Source organism: Symphodus melops (genome assembly GCF_947650265.1).
Source record: "Symphodus melops genome assembly, chromosome: 7".
In the NCBI taxonomy this organism is placed as follows: domain Eukaryota; kingdom Metazoa; phylum Chordata; class Actinopteri; order Labriformes; family Labridae; genus Symphodus; species Symphodus melops.
In genome coordinates, this window is record NC_136697.1 from 24,980,387 (window position 1) to 24,999,134 (window position 18,748).

At 43.6% G+C, this 18,748-nt stretch overlaps 1 protein-coding gene across 9 annotated transcripts in view; it reads left to right on the forward strand.

Moving 5' to 3' along the window:
- The window catches only part of LOC306826349 (supervillin-like), a 49,599-nt gene that overhangs the window by 5,154 nt on the left and 25,697 nt on the right, over positions 1-18,748 (forward strand). For 4 of the 9 annotated variants that reach the window (XM_079347599.1, XM_079347603.1, XM_079347604.1 and 1 more), the window contains exons 1-12: positions 2,737-2,991; positions 6,029-6,092; positions 7,654-7,745; positions 7,845-7,902; positions 8,008-8,156; positions 9,338-10,169; positions 14,417-15,733; positions 16,431-16,601; positions 16,740-16,777; positions 16,921-16,982; positions 17,125-17,261; positions 17,446-17,541. In XM_079347599.1, the coding sequence (XP_079203725.1) occupies positions 2,931-2,991; positions 6,029-6,092; positions 7,654-7,745; positions 7,845-7,902; positions 8,008-8,156; positions 9,338-10,169; positions 14,417-15,733; positions 16,431-16,601; positions 16,740-16,777; positions 16,921-16,982; positions 17,125-17,261; positions 17,446-17,541 (3,077 nt within the window). In that variant the 5' untranslated portion in view covers positions 2,737-2,930. Of the gene's footprint in view, positions 1-2,735; positions 2,992-6,028; positions 6,093-7,653; positions 7,746-7,844; positions 7,903-8,007; positions 8,157-9,337; positions 10,170-14,416; positions 15,734-16,430; positions 16,602-16,739; positions 16,778-16,920; positions 16,983-17,124; positions 17,262-17,445; positions 17,542-18,748 lie in introns of those variants that run through there. The other 5 variants (XM_079347606.1, XM_079347607.1, XM_079347602.1 and 2 more) reach the window with 4 other exon arrangements.

Consider the following 18,748-nt stretch of genomic DNA (forward strand, 5'->3'; position numbering starts at 1 on the left):
AAACCTCTTCTGACACCCTTTATATTTTTACTTTGTTTACTTCTCTCATTACATTGACAATTAAAAGCCACAAAGGGTTATTTATTATGTGTAAAAGTCAGAAATGGCTCCAAAAAAAGTGATGCAGCTCATGCATTATTTTGAAGCCCTTAAATACAGGACAGTATTTGTCATGAAATCACTGTGAACGTGTAAAACCAGACAGGTCTCATATCCAGATGTGTAACCTGTTCAGAGCTCATGATGAGATGATGAGTGACTCCCACATGTCCTCATGTTGTAATCAACAGCTTCCACCCCCCCGTAGTTTACTGCAGTTTGGTTGCCCAGAAGACCAGAAGTATTTTGTCTTCTGCCAGCGTGGTTTACTTCTAAGAAAGGCTCTCTGGAGTCTCAGCCAGTCTTATGAAATGTGCTTTATAAATACACTCTTTTTGGCTTGACTTACGAGTGCCTGTGTCTTCTTTTCGATCCTGTAAAATGTGTGCAACCAGTGAGACAGAGGGGGAGTGACAGGATGTATCTTGTTTGTTGCTGCTGAAGCTGGCATGAAAGCAAAGATGGGAAGGGTAAACAGAGACATAAAAAGTGAAACAGAGAGAGACAGGATGAAGAAGAAAATGTGTGTGGGGGGGGGGGGGACATGCAAGGAAGAACAACGACTGAAGGAGTAAAGGAAGGAAAGGAAGTCAGGAAGTGAGGAGAGTCAGAGATGAAATACGAGGGATGGCAAATCTGCAGAATGAAAAGTACAAGAAGTGAGAAAGAAAACAAGGCAGAGCAGCGAGCAGGCGTGGAGTCAGTCCTTTGGTAAACACGGTCGGCTGGCTGACAGGGTGACCTCTCCACCGCGGCAGCCACTCACAACACTTGTTGCCTTATTAGGGGCGTCTACAGGGATCAGAGGCAGGGTAGGAAAGATGAGGGGGGGGGAGTCTGTGTGTAAAGGGTGAGAAAAGCGTCAGACGGGTGAGGTGAGTGAGTGTGCAAGTTAGCAAGACTAAGAAAGTGTGTGAAGTGAATCAGTTGGATTTCCCTCATAAGGGTTCAAATCATTAAACTTTGGAATATTTATTGATAATACACATCGTATGAATATCACATTTATGACATGTTTTCAAGAGGTGGAAACTCACAGTTGTTTTTTCAGACTAATGCAAAGAAAAGGAGGAAGAACATGTGCAGATTGAACGATGCATTAATAAAGTTCTTAGTTCCAAAAGACAGAAGATTCAAATAAGGCAGAAGTAAAACATGTACACAGTGGTGGCTGGTCACTAGAGGGCGCTCGGGCGCTGCCCACCCACTCCCCACGAGGAGGATGACGGACCTTCATTTAATACACATTTTTGTGTAAAGTTACTGGGTGGTGACATGTTGCTGTTTCACTCCAGCTCCATAGAGACATGACTGGCTTTGTTTTGTTTTTCTTCTTTTATTATTGATGTTTAAACATTGTCATTTGCAATCGGGAAGAAAGAGAAAAAGAAAACTGTTACATGTGATTTTGTCAGCAGCCCACACATGTACAATAATCGTCTCATTTCACGTTAAGAATCTCTGTTTTCACATCGTAAGCGACATGTACACACATGTTCCTTTTCTCGATTACTTAGGTGAAATTTTAATGCTGGTACATTTTTAAAAGAAATGAAAGAAATGTTTTAAAACAAGAAGCAGAGGGAAGAATATGAGGAGTCAATTTATTTATTTTTTATTTTTTTATTTTCTAAAAGGTAAAATTCCAAGAAGTCACGTCAGCATTTCTTTGAGCGTTTGTTGATCTCACGACGAGAGTAGAAGTGACCGTGATGTCATGATCGATCATGAGAGCGGACACTGTAATCTCCGATAGCTCCTCGTCTGCCTCCAACAATCACACTACCCGGTGTGATGACTGAGACTCGTGGGGCTAATCCACCCACTCTGTGAGCCTGTGTCTCTGCCTCTGGATCTGAGCCAACGTGTCTCATAGCGTGGAATATATTTTGTTTGTTTCACAGCAAGAAATAAGAGGAAGAAAGTGAAGATGTGAAGAAAGGCTGAAGATGACACTGACATAGCTGCATGCCTTGTGGAGGCTTGAAACGTTCAATAACTTCACAAACTGCTCTCTGCGTTCGTCGTAATGAGAAAAAGATGAAAAATGTGGCAGGAAATTATGAAAACAGTTCTTCTGCATTGCATATGGCAGCCTAATAAAGCAGCTATAATCCAAACAAAGCTTTTAGTGAGAAACTCACAACCATAATCAATCCTTCTAAATGTCCTGATCTTGTGGACTCCAGCTGCTAAAAGATAAAGATATCACAGCTTTAGGTAACAGGGCTGGTTATCACACAATGATTGAGAATTTTTATGAGTTCCTGATGTGTGTGTGTGTGTGTGTGTGTGTGTGTTTGTGTGTGTGTTTAGTACACCATCTGACTTCCAGTAGCCCTGGTCTGGACCCTTTACCACCCCCTGCAGCCCTGCTGGCACCCTCCTCCAATCCTGTCCCAGCGTTTTTATCATCAAGGCTAATTTCTGCCTGTAATCTGATTAGGGCTCTGAGCTGCTTTAGCACCCTGCTGTGCTGTCTCTCTCCCTCAGCTCCCTTTGCGTGCACACACACACACACACACACAAACACACACACACACACATTCTGTATGACAGCCAGTGTTTGCAGGCTGGAGTTTGCTGTGTAGCCGGGGCGTTCTGTCTGCTGTAGCCCGTGTGCTTGTCCGTGTGTGTGTCTGTGTGTGTGTGTGTGAAAGAGAGAGAGAGGTGTCGTGTCACCGCCTCCATCCTTTCCTGCCTGTTTGCTGTTTGACGGTCGCTGCCTCTCACCTCCACCTCTGTCGATCCTGCTGTTCACCTCCATCAACTTCTGCTGTGGCCGAAGGACATCCTCGCAGCGGGGCATCCTTCTGTTCTTCTTCCTAAACATGTTTCGAAACCCATGGATCTCTAGTTACCATGTGAACCATGTGCAGCCTTGTGGCAAAGGTAAGGCCTGCAAGAATGGAAGGACTGGTCCAGTTGTAGGATGACTTATGTCACCCAGAGTATGACTAACTCTGTCGGGGCTTTGCTCGTGTAATTTAGCGTCTTGCTGGGAGAAATGACAGTCTGGTGGCTGGCAGTGATACGCAGGGCCGTGGGATCTGGCTTGGTGAGATGAGGGCTCGCGAAGTTTCATTATTGACTCCTTATTTAGTTTTGTTTGCTCACTTGGACTGGATGAAATGAGGATTCATGTCGTAAGACTGGACGAGTTAGCTGAAGTATTCCAGGATTTGAGGATCTTACAGAGATTAACCTTATTAGAACATTGAACTACTACTATTGGCTTGTACAGTATATTGAATAACGAATGTGACTGAGGAGTGAAAGATCAGTCTAATGCTTTGATTAGATGTTGTACACTCAGCAGATGTACACAGGTATGTATGTACCTCTATCATCCCATGGTGACATGTAGAAGTGCTGCAGCCCTTCCAAACAAATTGTGTGCAAGTGAAGGCTCCAGAGTCTATTTTGCACCTCTGAATATTTATAGAAAATCCCTCTCCTCACCACGCTCACTTTGAGACAGTCAGCAGCATAAGCTGCTCTCTGGCACTGCCAGCTCTGAGCCTTGTACACTGCTTGTTTTGTTGACAACCTGGATGCGTTTCCAAGGAAAGCCGAACTGACTTCTGTGCAAGGGGCTTTCCAGGAAGAAAAATAGACTTTTAAATGTTAACACAAGTCCCCAAGAGTCACACCGACTCAAAACACATAGCCTTACTCATTTAAATGATGAAGGAAGAGATTCAAAGTTGTCTCATCTCATCATCGAGAATCACTTCTTTACAAGGAACACAAATGGCATTTAAAGTGAAGACCTCCAACTCAGATTTGTGGCTACATACAGTATGTGTCTAATTCTGACACAATAGTTTTATGCATCACATCAAAACCTTCATTAAGAGTCTTTGAGTTCCCCAGTTGTTTTTCACTGAACACTGTGAAGCCCTTGAACTTCATCAAGAGGACGTCTTTCGACCTACACACCTTTCACTTCCTCACTATCAGGCCTGCCAAACGATCTCATTACGTATTGCCACACAGTCTTCAGAGACCAAAATAAGAAGGAGGTGTTCTGAAGGCGTCTGGAGCGGTAACAGGATCTGTCTCCTATACTGGGATATAACTTTACAACGGGCTGCTGTTGCCATGACGTGGGAGCGAAACGGTCGTATCCAGCTGGGAACTGGACGTGAACTTTCATAGTGATTCAAGTGACTCATACTAAGACTGGAAGTTTCCTGTCAGAACCTGAATGCACATTGTTGATGTTTACTTTAACAGACTGACAGAACGTGCAATCTCTGATTGAACTCTTCAGTAATAATCCAAGTAAGGGCGAAACAGTTTATAACAGGAAGATAGTCCTTTACCAAAGTGCCTGAATTAAGACATTGAGTTAAAGAACGGGGTTAAAAAATAGTTTTATTGACTTCACAGTAGATATGTGCATTAATGATCTGATCATATGAGTATAAAATGTACAAAACTTTACGACAAAGAACCCTGACTCATATTATTAGGGTTGTCAAGAGAGACAACTTTGTGAAAGATCGTAAAAGAAAGTCAAGATGTTGCAACTGTGGAGTGATATGAGATGATATGAGATGAGATTATATGATATGAGATGAGATTATATGATATGAGATGAGATTATATGATATGAGATGATATAAAATGAGATGAAATGATATGACATGAGATGATATGAAATGAGAAGATATATGAGATGATATGATATGTTATGAGATTATATGAGATGAGATGGTATGAGACGATGTGAGATGATATGAGATAAGACGATATGACATGATATGAGATAATTTGAGATGAGACGATATGAGATGAGATGATATAAGGTGAGAAGATATGTTATGATATGAGATGCTCTGTCGTCATGCCTGGCAGGTTGTTCAGATCTAATACCACACTGAAAAACACCACACTCTAAATCTCTGACAAAAGGTCGATGAAATACGATTAAAGAGGCCCAATTTGGGGAACACATCTGAGTTCAAAGGCTAATTCACTTCCCAAACACTGCACAGCAGCTTATAATGCTATTAGACGGGATTTTACAAGTCTGAGCAACAGTCATTTTATCCCTAATCTTGACCATTCGAAAAGTAAACAGCAATTGAGCGGTCTATGTTCATGCCAGAAAAAACCTCTAAATAAATCAGAAACATCTTTTTCAAGAGTGTGCTGGCACAGGTAACCATGTTTAAGACAAACAAACACAATATAAGACCCATGTATATATGGAACAACATGAAATAACAAGTGGAATAGAAAACATGGACAATCATAAATTTATCAGGCAGAACATCTCCAACCAGATGCGTCTGCCTCCCAGTCATTTAACATCCTCTTTAAAGCGTCCAACGAGAGCAGTGTGTTCATTTTCAGCTTTTTGTAACTTGCTCCAGGCAAACAGAGCAGCAAACTTGCACACCTTTATTCCCAGTTCAGTTCTGGAAAAGACACTTAGAAAAGTTCCAGAGAGAGAGGAGTATAATTTCCTGTGCTGCTTTGACTGATGTGGGTCACAAGGTGTGAAGGAGGTGGGTGAAACCACGCCTTTCGTCCAATGACAGCTGGGATCGGCTCCAGCATCATTTTCGACTTTTAACATTGTTCACCAGCTTACTGGATACCATGTTTTCAAACGATGCAATCTAAGTTTAGGGAGCGAGGGTTTCAAGGGAGCTGAGGATGCTTCATGATCAATGGTATTCCAAAAGCTTTAAAAAAAAACCTGGCTGGATCTTCAAAAAGAAAGCTGCAGCAAACAAAAAAGAACGTCTAAATATCCAATCCAAACAAGACATGAAGCATTGTTGGGTGTCTCGGACTTGTTTTTGTGTTGGCGTTGTATAAAAACAGCTACTAGAAATGCATTAAAGTTTTAAACTCTGTAACGGTGTCAAACCTACTCTGTTGGGTGAAGACTGAGTCTTCTTTCTCTTTTTAGGAATTGAATCTGAAGCGCCTACGAAACTTTGCAGCTCCATCTCTCTGCCAACAGAGACTTTAAGGTGAGTTTTGTGTTGTGTGCCACACAGTCATGGGTGGTTGGATTGTGTTTTCTCACATGGACCACCAGTCTGAGACTTTTCTTGGATTGAAGTCCAAACGAATCAACTGTTTGTATTTTCTGAGACCACTTAGATTCTTTGTAAGTCATCAAGATGTGGACATGGAAGCCCATTGGTTTATACCACTTTAGCTTACCGTGCACATTAAGCATTAAAAGCTGTGGATGCTTGGAACAGCTTATCTTAAGACACTTTTTTGATCACATGACATTATGGTCGTAGCACCTCCTCCAGGAGCACAAAGCCCGCTTTTACAGAACCTTAGAGTCCCTAAGGTTGTTTAGCTTCAAGCATAGTAAGCAAATGACCTTCATGCTTACGGAGCAAGTTCGATAAACCAAATAAACGATTGTAGTTAAGTCCTTTTTTTTTAATATTAAACAGCTTTGAAACAGGTAATTTGTTTTAAAATTAAGAGGAGGATGTGACAGATCAGAAACATCAGCACAACAAGGAGCTTGTATGAAAATGTTTTTTAAACATATGACAGCTGAAGGAGAGACAGGAAGTGTTGTCAGGAGAGAAACAAGTTACATTCAAACACGTGGCGCTGGTAGCCTTGTGGTTAGTGTGTTTGCCCCATGTATAAAGGCTAAAGCCCTCCAAGTGGACGGCCCTGCTTCAGATCCAGCCTGTGGCTCCTTTATGGGCTCATTACAGTCTCGCTCGATTTCTAACGCCACCCACTGGCCTGTCTCTAAATAAAGGCATTCATTTGCCATTATTCTTTTCTTCGGATATACTCGCTGTTTTTATCCTGCACTACGAGCCAATGCGACAACATTTCTAAGTGTAACTCTAAAAAGCCCCAAAATGCATATTAAAGAATTAACAACAACAACATAGCATAACTTCTTGGCTGATCAGCACCCTGAATCTCTGGCAGTTTTGAAATGCTTGATCCTGTTTCCATTATTCTAGATAATTAAAGAGTACAGTTTCTCATACTGAAGGAGGTTCAGACTCTCCCGAATGTTTGAAGAGCTTTGTCTATGATCAAAATGATTCATAAGAATGAAGGGGAAATAATCAGTAATAACTTTAGTCTGCAAATTAAAATTCTTCTTTTAAACAAAAATTCAGTTCAATCGGTGAAATATTTCGTGAAGCTTCTCGAAATAGAGGAAGGGACAGTTTCCTCTTGTGCAAGCTGTTGGTTGTGGCGTGGGGACTTAAGAGGAGAGCTTGATTGTCTATTTCCACTTGGAGGAGAATCAGGATGACACAGTTCTTAAGCTGGATCCCGCTGGCAGTGACACCCGCTGATCATCACCTTTACCTGCCATCACCTCTTTAAGACATGCTGGAGACGGAGCCGCTGGCCAAGCACAGTTGGAGCCAAGCACCAAAACCTTAAAAAAGCACTTTGACATTTTATTATTCGATTTTTAATGTGTTTTTTTTTTATCTACTATTTGATACAAATATTTAATCTGCCTTTTTTTTTGAATGTGTGATTTAAATACATTCATCTGGTTTTTGTCTTTGTCTTCCTTTGAAGTTTTCAGAGTGACTTTCCCTTGGCTGACAAGACCGCCTTGGTCAAGAGTGTTTCATCCACAGATGCCAAACGTCTGGCTGTCCTTCCAAAGGGTGTGCATTGATTTTTTCCCACACTCCATAACTAAGAGTAAAACAAATAGTTGTTTTAATTCTGTGAAACTAAATGTTTATTTTTGTTTCAACGTTCAGTTTCAGAGTTGAAGAAATACTTTGAAGGACCTGTCACACAGGATTTCAGTATGAACAGGTACCTTCAGATCTCACACTGCACACGGACTTTAGACCTAAACAACATCTCAGTAAAGTGTCACTGATGACGATCAGTCGCTCACCTTTGACCCTCCTCCTACAGGAAGGAGAGGATCGCTCGGCGGCTGGAGGGGATCGAAAGCGACGCTCCGCCTGCCCTGGTGCCCGGCGGTTTGGTGGCCAACAGAATGCTGGAGGAGGATCCTCCGCGATACACCCGCGCCTCAGATAACTGTGAGCCCTGTGTGATGGGTAAGCATGGCACGATGCACTGCAAGACTTCTGTATGATACTCTTAAGTTTACATATAAGGCATCTTTTACAACAACGGCCTGGTTGCATAGCTGAGAAATAAAGGAAAACTCAAATCTGACACTTATATGTGATGATGCTGTAGTTAGCTTCATCAATTACCTGCTGCATTTAATCATCACAGATTATTTGCACCGTGAATTACATTTCAATAGATATTCATCATGCATGTGTTTCTCATTGGTGTGCTACTGCAGAAGGTGTGTCATGATTACATGCAGCTCTTATCCTGATTGTAGGATCATTATATGAGAGATCATTTCATTAATCACTCAGAGCGCACAGAAGCTACTTATTATCATTATTATCATATTCTCTGAAGAACATCTTCTCGTCCTCCTCGGCATGGCCAGTGAATGTATGGAAAGTGTCCGCTCTCACACATTGTGTGCTACGTTCACGCTCGGTTAATAAACTGTGAACCTCTAGCAGTTCTTCCTGATATAAAGTAAAGTGACAGAAATGTTACCTTTACAGGACGGCTCGCACAAAAGGAAGATGCCCCTCAACTTCCATTTTTTCTCCAGATCGGTCTGTAGTGAACTTGGATTGAAACTCCTCCAGAAATGTTGTCAGATGTGGTCAGACTAGGCAGCTTATAGTGGGTTTGAAAAAAAAGAGTTTTTTGTTTTTTTTTGCATGGCCTCGCTTTCTGCAAAAAGTTTGTTTCACTGGAGTGATTCCGTATTTGTGTCATGTGGGATTAATGCAAACGAGCCTTTGAATCATAAGACAACTTAAGACACGCTCTCAATCTTAGATCTTCTCATTAGTGTTCACTGTTGCTGGGATACAAAAGTTATCTCACAGCACTTTCACCTCTATCGTTGTTGACGGAGGTGATATATGAAGTCCCGCCCACTCTTGATTTTGAATGGTTGGCGAGGGAGAGGTGACTTTTATCAGTCTTCCAAAAGGTGAACTAAATTACTGTCAACCAAGAACGCTGTGATCGAGTTACAATAAACAGCTGACGCTGTGCGTTTTGGAAGTTCAGCATTTTCAGCGCTGAACTGCAAAAACACGAAACGCTCGATGAGATAAAGTCAATCCAACGTGACACAGATGTGGCAGGATTGATGCACTGCAAGAGATAAATATTTCCCCTTTTTTTAACACAGTGAGGCGCTACAGTCGAGAGGAGCTGGAGTCCCCAAAGAAGCAGCCAGTACCTCGAGACAGATCCCCGCAGGTCAAAGGTGGCGGGGTTGGAAATGCCCGTCAAGAGCCAGTGTTGGTTTATGTTGACCCAGTGACGTTGTCCACCACTTCTACGCCCACATCTGGTACCGCTGACCCCGCAAGCCTCACTTCCAAGGCTGAGCGCATTGCACGCTACAAGGCCGAGCGCCGCCGGCAGCTTTCAGAGCGTTATGGCATCCAACTGGATCAGGAGTTGGATATCGATTACAAACCACGCTATCGTTCACGGCGTGATACAGACGCCTCCGACAGACAGACAGCCGCCACACAAGATAGAGTCAAACAGGAAGCAGAGGAGAAAGAACAGGAGCCAAGGGTGCCATACCGTGCTGGAGTGGGCAGGGTTTACATGAGGACTCACCCAGACCCTGCCAGTGTCTCTGCTTCAAGCCCCGCCCACGCAACCCAGGCCCCTCCCCCAACACAAGAACGGCCGAGGGGCTTTTCGGAGAAGGAAAGAGTGATGAACATGGAGAACTACCGGCGAGGTGGGGCTCAAGAGCGCTCAGCAAGGAGTCGAACCCAGGAGCATCACCCTCTACCGGCCCAGCAGCAGCAACGACTCGCCCAACATCAGGACGCCGCCCACCAGGAGCCAAGCCCCGCCTCCACCAGGGATTACAGTATCGCAGCAGTGCCCAGCTCCCCTCGCACCGCCCGCAGGAACTCCCTGCCCTCCACTCGCTACGGCATCTCACCTGGGGATTTATTCATAGAGCAGCAGGCCCAGAGCATCCTCAACAGGCAGGGGTGAGTTTTAAAAACCAAGAAAACTTCCAGACGTGGCTCTGAAACTGTGCTTACATCTTGCTCAAGGTCTGATAGAATTTGAGTACGTTAAACATTTCTGATTTGGGGTTATATTCGAAACGTTCAAGAAAAAACACATATCATCGTACCGTAAACTATCAGATTGGTAAAAAGTGGATGTTGCAACTGTAACGTCACTTATTGGTTTGTGGGCTACAACTTTGGGGCCTGGCATTTTCCTTCCTGTTTCTATTTGACGTCACTCCATTCGGATTAGTGCCGGGGTGACAGGGGAGAGACGAGTTTGGAGACGATTTGGGGAGGGGGTTACATATCTGATACTAAATATTGTTTATAATAAACTTTGAGAGTTTGGTTTCAAATTAATTTTGATCATCTTTAAGTGCATACATTTTTTGTGGCCTCCAGGGGCCCCCTAGTGGCTAGGTCCCAGAAATATGTTCCCCTTATGTGCGGCCCTGTGAAGAATACACAATGTTAGTGTGTATTCATGCACTCACAACTTCCTGAATTGGTTTGTTAGTTTTAGCTAATCACCGGCCGCTACGCTCGCTTTCCTGCAGCTTTAAACAGCATCACACCTTAAGGATCATTCTAGACTGTCGATGCAGCTCTGCCACTGTCCCTGCTCCAGTTTCACATAGAAAGGCGTTCTGCGGAGCTCATCAGAGTAAAGGTTGCAGGGTAGATTGCAAGGTATGCTTTCCTTGCTTTGGCTTCTGTGCTAACCCTGATTTAACAGCAGCCTGGTGCATTAGAAAGAGCTCATGGGACCGTGTCTTATAATCTTTAATATGCCACCACAAAAAGAAGAAGAAGAACTTGAGCTGATGTAACTTACTGCAAAATGACCTGAAGTCTCAAAATAATGCAGGTTTATTTCTATTAAGCAAAAAAAGAAACAACTTAAAAAAAAATCATAAATGTTCAGACTCTAAATGAAAAAACATTCAAACACATGCGGAGGATTTGGGACTGCTCCTCTTCCTCAGCATCTGAGAATAATCCTACAGGTCGATCTGTTAGTGCAGCTTACTCGGCTCTGATCTGTACCAAATAACCAGAACATTATCTAAGGACTCTGCTCCTGCGTTGTTTGGTAGCCTGGCCGCCCTGTCAAAGAGTGACTGGTCTCTGAACACAGACGCTGAGCGTGACACTCAGACAGTCTTCAGCTGCCCTTCAAGGTAATGTCACAGAGTGTCATCTGTGTGACCAACTTACACAGCGCCAAAGTTCACCGGGTCTATGTCTTTGAGCTGGCCTTCCAAAAATCCAAGAGAACATCTGATTTTTTTATTATTGATTATTGATACTGATTGATTTATTACAAAAACTGACAGATCTTTTTTAACGAGTGTTCATGAGTCTTAAATAATTGAGGACTTTAGACGAGACTCCAAAGCAAAAAAAAACGAAACCAAAAACATGTTCTCGGTGGACTTAATAAATAAATGTCATGACAGAGAGATGTTTTATTTAACGTATTAATACTTCACTTTCATAACGTTTCTTATAGTCTCTCATTTAACAAGTGTTTCAAGTTTGGTTTGTCTTTCATCAATAACTTAGTAGAACATCTTCACAGAAAACATACAGCATCATTACTTTTATTTAAATGCTGATTATATTAAATGATATTGAGAAAATAAAAAAACCTACAGTCAAAATAGCCAACATATATGCAGTGGTATACTCTTCATTTTTCCCAAAATTTTTATTTTTATTATTTTTTTAAGTTGCTCATGCAGCACAGAAAAAAAAGGCCTCCGTGACAACAAAGTCAATCAGAGACCGAATAGTGAGCGTCCTCCCTTCACCATCCTTCTAAAAAAAACATTGCAGCAGCATTCTGCTTTGTCAGTGAGTCAATCAGTGGTGTGAATCAGAGAGGACTGAAAAACAAGCGAGTGTACTCCTCACTACACCACTGCTTATAGGGCGACACGCGGTGCACATGTGTGTGTCCTCCAATCAGACGGTCCTGGTTAAAATCCGTCCTGTGCCACATGTCGTTTCCTTTCTCTCTCTCTCTCTCTCTCTCTCTCTCTCTCTCTCTCTCTCTCTCTCTCTCTTTCTCTCTCTCTCGCCCTATCTTGTCTCACCAACAAAGGCACAATAAAAAAAAAAAAAAAAAATAGCAAACTTATGCTAGCACTTTCCTAAATAACATTTTAGTAATAGCAGCAGAATAGTCGAACCTTCCCCAATGTGTGTGAGTCCTCTTGTTAAAGCTCTTTAAGCTTATTGTATCAAACATTATGTTTGAGATCAGAGTCAGAAGAAGAATCTGTGCTAACTCTGGATCCAGAAAACACCTTGCACACCTATAACTAGAAGCAGCTTGACGTTAACTCCTGATCTTCTGTCTTGTATGTTGTGATACACATTCACATCCCCCACACGTAGACCCTCGTTGAAGGAGTGTGTGCATAGCAGTTGAGTGGTGTTAGTGAACCCTGATGGGCTGACAACATTAGCCTGCTCCGTGACCCGGTCAGTCCCAGACCCACCAACTCAGCAGCTGAGACTGCACCCCCCCACCCCCCCCCCCACCCCCTCAGATTCTCACCTATGAAATTACATCTTTTACCCTCAGTGACTTTGTCAATGTGGTTGCATAAGGCATGCATTAACCCTTTTCCTCACATGATTTGAAAGGCACATAGAGACGGACATATTACAGCAGTTCTTTGATATTCTTCAGTTCCACTCGGGGGTCCTGGAGGGTTTATAAATTGAAAGGTCTGGGCCAGATACGTGACATAGCTGGCAGAATGATACCCTGTGATAGGATGAGGCTTTGAGCAGTAAGGACAGGTGAACTTCAGGAGGATACGTCAAGCTTCGTCAGACTTTTCTAGAAAGTGTGAACAAATCTGACATTTTTTTTTAGTTGTACATACAAATGACAACTTTCTTTTTTTCATGGTTAATTTGTCAAAAAATATAGTTTCTTCACAGAAGGGAAATATTCTCGATTAGTTCATATCTTAGAAGAGTCCGTTCTGATCCCGCAGCCTTATCAGCTGCTTACAGGAGCGAGCATAGAGCTGAAGTATCACATTCACGAGCACTGTGTAAGTCCTTCATGTCGTGTCAGAGCAGAGGCCCATCAATTATGTCTGGCTTAGTGGTCTACAATGAGATTAGGGCAACCTTTGGTTACCAGAGGTCACAGGGTTGTAGATGTAAATAGTTCTGCTTCTGTTACTTTTATGGCTCGAAGACATCCGAGAGAGAGAGCGAGAGAGAGAGAGAGAGAGAGAGTGAGAGAGAGAGAGAGAGAGAGAGAGAGAGAGAGAAAGAGAGAGAGGGGGGGGGGAGAGGGAGAGAGAGAGAGAGTTGTTGGTGCATGCTGCTACTTGACCTCACGACAATCCTACTGCGGGATCACGACTCGTCCTTGTGGTTGTATCCTGTCATTTATTTGTATGGAATAAAATGTTGCACAATATACATTTAGGTTGCCATATTTAGAAGATTCTTAATATGCAAGAATCTACACATTACAGTGCAAATCAATCATTTATTCAATAATTGTAGCTGACCTTTTTTCATTTAAGGCCCAGGCTGCAGGTCACATATTTGTGCCTTAGCAGCCACTCAACATTAGCCGTAGCTCGGGTTAATCGCTAATACCTGACTAGCATAATGCTCTATGTAGATGTAAATCAGCACGGTGGACGGATGGTAGTATTTTAATCAAGATAACTGAGATGTTGGCTGTGTCATGTTAAACTGACATGTAACTTATTAACCAGTAAAGGCATGCAGACATTCATCTGAAAGGAGGACTTAAAGGCTAGCGTGCGTGCGCTGCGAGCGCATCACTAACGTTAGTCATGTGATCCCGTGTTTAGATCTGTTGAAAAATGGTGCTGAATTCGTACTGTTTTCTGAGCGTTATATATTTCCTTTAGACTGCTTAACTACTGGAGTCTGAATTTTAATTTTCATTTAATCAACAGTGAAACTTGACGCTAGGAACTTATCTAATTCAAACTACATGGATTTGACTTTACTGTGAATTTTTGTCTCTTCTACTTGAAAGCCGGACAAGTAAGGCAGTTACTATTTAAATGAAACTCTGTACAGAAAGTCTCTTAAACAGTTGAATTCTGTCAGGTTTCCTTTAGCATGACTCCTTGTTTTAATTTAATTAACCGTTCGAAAAGTAGTGCAATTAAGAGTCTTAGTGACCCTGACTCATTCCTCTCTCCAAGAATCCGTGTAAGAGAACGATTGTCACGGGATGAAACTGCCCAGAGGCCTCCTGACTGGAGTCCAGACAGGCACCAGGCTAACCGACAGCGTACTCAAGGAAACACTGCTCAGTATGCACCACAGCGCTCAGAGCCCAACCAGCAAAGGACTGTGGTCCAGCCTCAGCCAAGTCCGGGCCACCATCCTGCCCGTGGCCAAACAGCCTCTGTTCCCTCTGCTCCTGAGTACAAACACTCTGGCCCTGTTGTTGACTCTCAGCCGTATTTGGCCATCCCTGCCCCAGTGGTTGCCGCTAGGTTGTCGGAACCTCCGGAGGTACCGCCGCGAAGGAGAGTAAGTGCCGACCAAATCTATGCTGCCCACAAGGAGGCGAGATTGGAGGCCAAGCAGGTCCTGAAAGAGGGGGCCCATACAACAGGCCTGCTGAAGAGCAGGAAAGCTGTGTTGCCCTCAGAGATCCGCCGAAGGGAGAAGAGTGTGGATGATCCCCAGAGAGGCTATCTTGAAGACATGGACTGGCAGAACTACAGCCAGGAAAGGAGGAGGATGAGCCAAGGAGAGGAAGACTGGGATCGGGAGAGGCCGAGGGAGAGAGGGAGGGAGAGAAATGTTGAGAGGATGAGACACCGAGGGAGTGAGCATCTCGCCAGCCATGACAGCCAAGAGGAGAGGGGAGTTAGATCTTTGCAGCCTTCCCACTCCTCCTTACACCAGCAGCCAAGGCAGCATCAACTATCAGAGCAGATGCACCATCAAGAACCCCGCACGCAACAACAGCACGAACCCAGGCAGAGACAACATGAGCCTCAAATTCAACAGCAAGATCCTCAGAGGGAGAACCAGTACCAACACTTGAGACAGCACCAAGAGGCTCAAAGACAGCAGCAGTATGACCGCCAAAGACAGGAGCCTCCAAGTCAGCAGGTAGAGTCCCCGAGGAAACCACAAGAACCCCAGCTGGTTGAAGACTCGGTGCCTCAGAGGCAGCGGCCGCAGCAGGATTCATCGGCTCATCACAGGGTTGACTCGGCCGTCTACCTCCAGAAGGGTTCTTCTTTGCCTCAGGCCAAACAAAGAAGCACGGAGGTGGCCGGAGGCCTCAAACCCAAGATACGCACCCGCTCCATGTCAGACATCGGTCCAGGCCAGCATTCTGCCATGTACCGCATGGAGAGGGCAGCGGCCGGCAGAGAGACGTCAAGGGCGGCGCTTCCATCAGGGGTGGCGAACGGAGAAACGGGCAGCCTGGACACCAGGGTGTCTGTAGCACAGCTGCGACACTCTTATCTGGAAAATGCAAACCGGAAACCTGAGTTGTAGGTCCACTGGCATGGGCTCTGTGTTGAATCACTAAATACTGTTAACTGTGCACGTGTTGTTCGTGATATATGTGCTGAATATATCCTGACAGCCAGTTAAATGCTCTCCTAACACCAAGACGCTGGAGATAGTCTTCCCCTTGCCCACAGGTTTAAGGATGTTGCAAAGTCAAAAACAAATTTTCTTATTTTTAAGGTAACTCGGAGGACTGCAGCATCATCATCATCAAATTAAGATAATGTCTTTACAGTCATCAGTGCGTATGATGCTACCAAAGACATTTAGCATTTCTGCAAGGGCTCGTCAACTCATTAAATAAAAAAATAAAAAACTCAAAGAACAGAAACAAAACCTTTTACTAATAAGATGAGCCCTAACAGCTCGGTGCATCAGTAAAAATAAATAATGATCCATCTAAATAATGCTGATTTGAATGCTGTCCTGTGGCATAACATGGGGAAAGATTGCTTACATAACTACCATTATTATTTTTCTTGCTAGTAACCCGTTGGTGGTTGTGTGCTGCTGCATGTTAGCGATGGGAAATGGCTCCTCACGTTTGGTTGTGCTCAGCGTGTGCATCAGTTACAGTCTGTCCTGACGTTAAAAAACCCCCCCCGTCACAAATCGTTTTCTAACTTCTTCTTTGTATGTGTGTTGTCCCTCTTTTCATCTCTACACACACTTTAACAGTGAGACTACGAAGGTGGACCTCTCAGCCGCGGAGGTGGACCCGGCCAACGGCGGCGATCGGGACAAGAATGCTCGGAGGCCTCGACGCTACATCACTCCAGGAGACAATCGCACGTCGGAGAGGTTCAGGACGCAGCCCATCACCTCTGCGGAGCGTCTGGAGTCAGATCGGTCTGTATTCATCCTTCTGATGGAGCTCTTATGAATCACTGTATTTAATAAGGAACAATTATCTGTATCTTGATAGCAGAGCATTCAGATCATGATAACATCCTGTTGCTGTTTTATGCGTGTTCACGGTTTTTGCAGGTCTCGTTTAAGCCCAACACAGCTGCAGGATGTTGAAGGTGTGTACGCTATTCGCATCATTTTTTGGCAACTTTAAAGGGAATTATTTGACATTGGTAGAGATTTTGTTGTAAGCATAAGATTCAGTTTTTATGGCTAGGTTTGATCCATGTAACATCAGTCTTCTGTTTTCTCTTATCAGATGAAGAAAAGCTGGATGATAGAGCCAAGATGAGTGTGGCTGCCAAGAGGTCTCTCTTCAGGGTAAACTTTTGACAGGATGTGCATTCTCGTCTAAAGAAGAGTTCATGAATAGATTATATTACTGACTGAGTACTGCAATAAACACTGATACGGCCTCAGTGTGACTGAAACACAAGCTGATGTTTGATCATATTCTTTGCAGGAGCTCGAGAGGACATCAGATGGAAGTGTTCCCAAACCTCGCTCGAGAAACGCAGCAGTGGAGCGGCGTCTGAGAAGAGTTCAGGATCGCTCACACACACAACCTGTCACCAACAGGGAGGTGGTCAATGCCTCAAGGTGGGTCTTTGATTGGGCTTGAATAGCTGCTCTTTATATTGTACGATTCAGAGATGTTCTTTCTGGTAGCTTTCCTGTTTTTTTCTCCCTCTTTGAACCTTCACATTTAATCTCATTTTGCTTCCTTTGCATCACCTTAATGTCACCTTTTCATCACCTGTACCTGCTTTCCTTCACCTTTAAGTGATCCTGCTGCATCATCACAACCACTGGGCATCAACACTAATGCAACCCGTGTCCCAAGCCCCACTGGTTTCAGCACCAGTGTGACCAGTATAAGGTACAGCTGGGCTGCTTACTTATGTATCTGTCTGTGTGTGCATGTTTAGTTTGTGTTTTTATGTATTTATTTCTCCGTTTATTTATAAGAGACGATGGAACTTCTATCCTTGCAGTCATTGTCTCTGGTCAGGCTTTATGGGGATAACAGCGCAGTAATATGGACATAAAAACAATGACAATTACAGCAGACGTCAGTAAGAGGAAAAGTCACATATACTTAATAAAACATAAAACATACACAGTGCAAATGTACGGTACATGTGTTTAAGTGCAAAAGTGCTCAGATTCAAATCGGACAGATGATGGAGAAGTTAATCTGTATTAATCAATTCCTTGTATCCTTGTTCCTTGTATCTCTGTTGAGTGTCTTTGATGCCTCTATGGCTGAAGAATCAGATTTTTAAGATTTCAGGTCATTAGGTACCTTTAGATAAATCAACCTATGAGTTTAGATTGAACTTTATTTAGGGTGGAAAAGAATTGGGATGAACCTGATTGTTGTTCGAAGTCGATTCAGTGAACATATTCCTCTTAGATGTTGGAAGAATAAAAAGATCCACTAGTTAATTTTAGACAAGTCTAGTGCCACACCTGTTTTATTGCATTAGTCCACGTTTCCCTCAATGGCTTAATCCTTTTTCTGCATGTTTTACTCTCTAGCTCCCTCTCCTGGTTGCAGTGCAGATCTGCACACACAGCTCATGTAACCTTGTTATTGTTGCTGCCTCTCAGCTGCGTGAACCTTATAGGGGAAGGACGGGACAGTGTTTACACAGTAACTCATTGAGTACTCTCTATGTGTCCCGTTTCTAAACATTCCGGTCAGCGGTGTGTCTCTCCGGCAGATCACAAGGGTGCCTGAAGAAAAAGGTTACATATCTTGTGGAAAGGTCAGGGGTTGGGCCAGTTGAAACCCTCTGCTTGTCCGGGTTCATGTGTCCTGCAGTCTGTTTACCAACCCCGGTTTAGTTCTGCAGGGCGCCTGATCATCTCAATATCCCCAGTAACCTCCCGAGTGCATTATATTATCTCTTTAACCGTGTCTGCAATCTGACAACGTCATCACTGTTAGTTAGCTGCTGCAGGTATATGCACGTGTGTACAGTTGTTTTCACAACAATAGAGCAACATTATGATTGATATCTTGAGTTCTCATGTGCAGTAAATGTTTGGTTTATTAGACAGACAGAGAGGCCAAGGCAGCT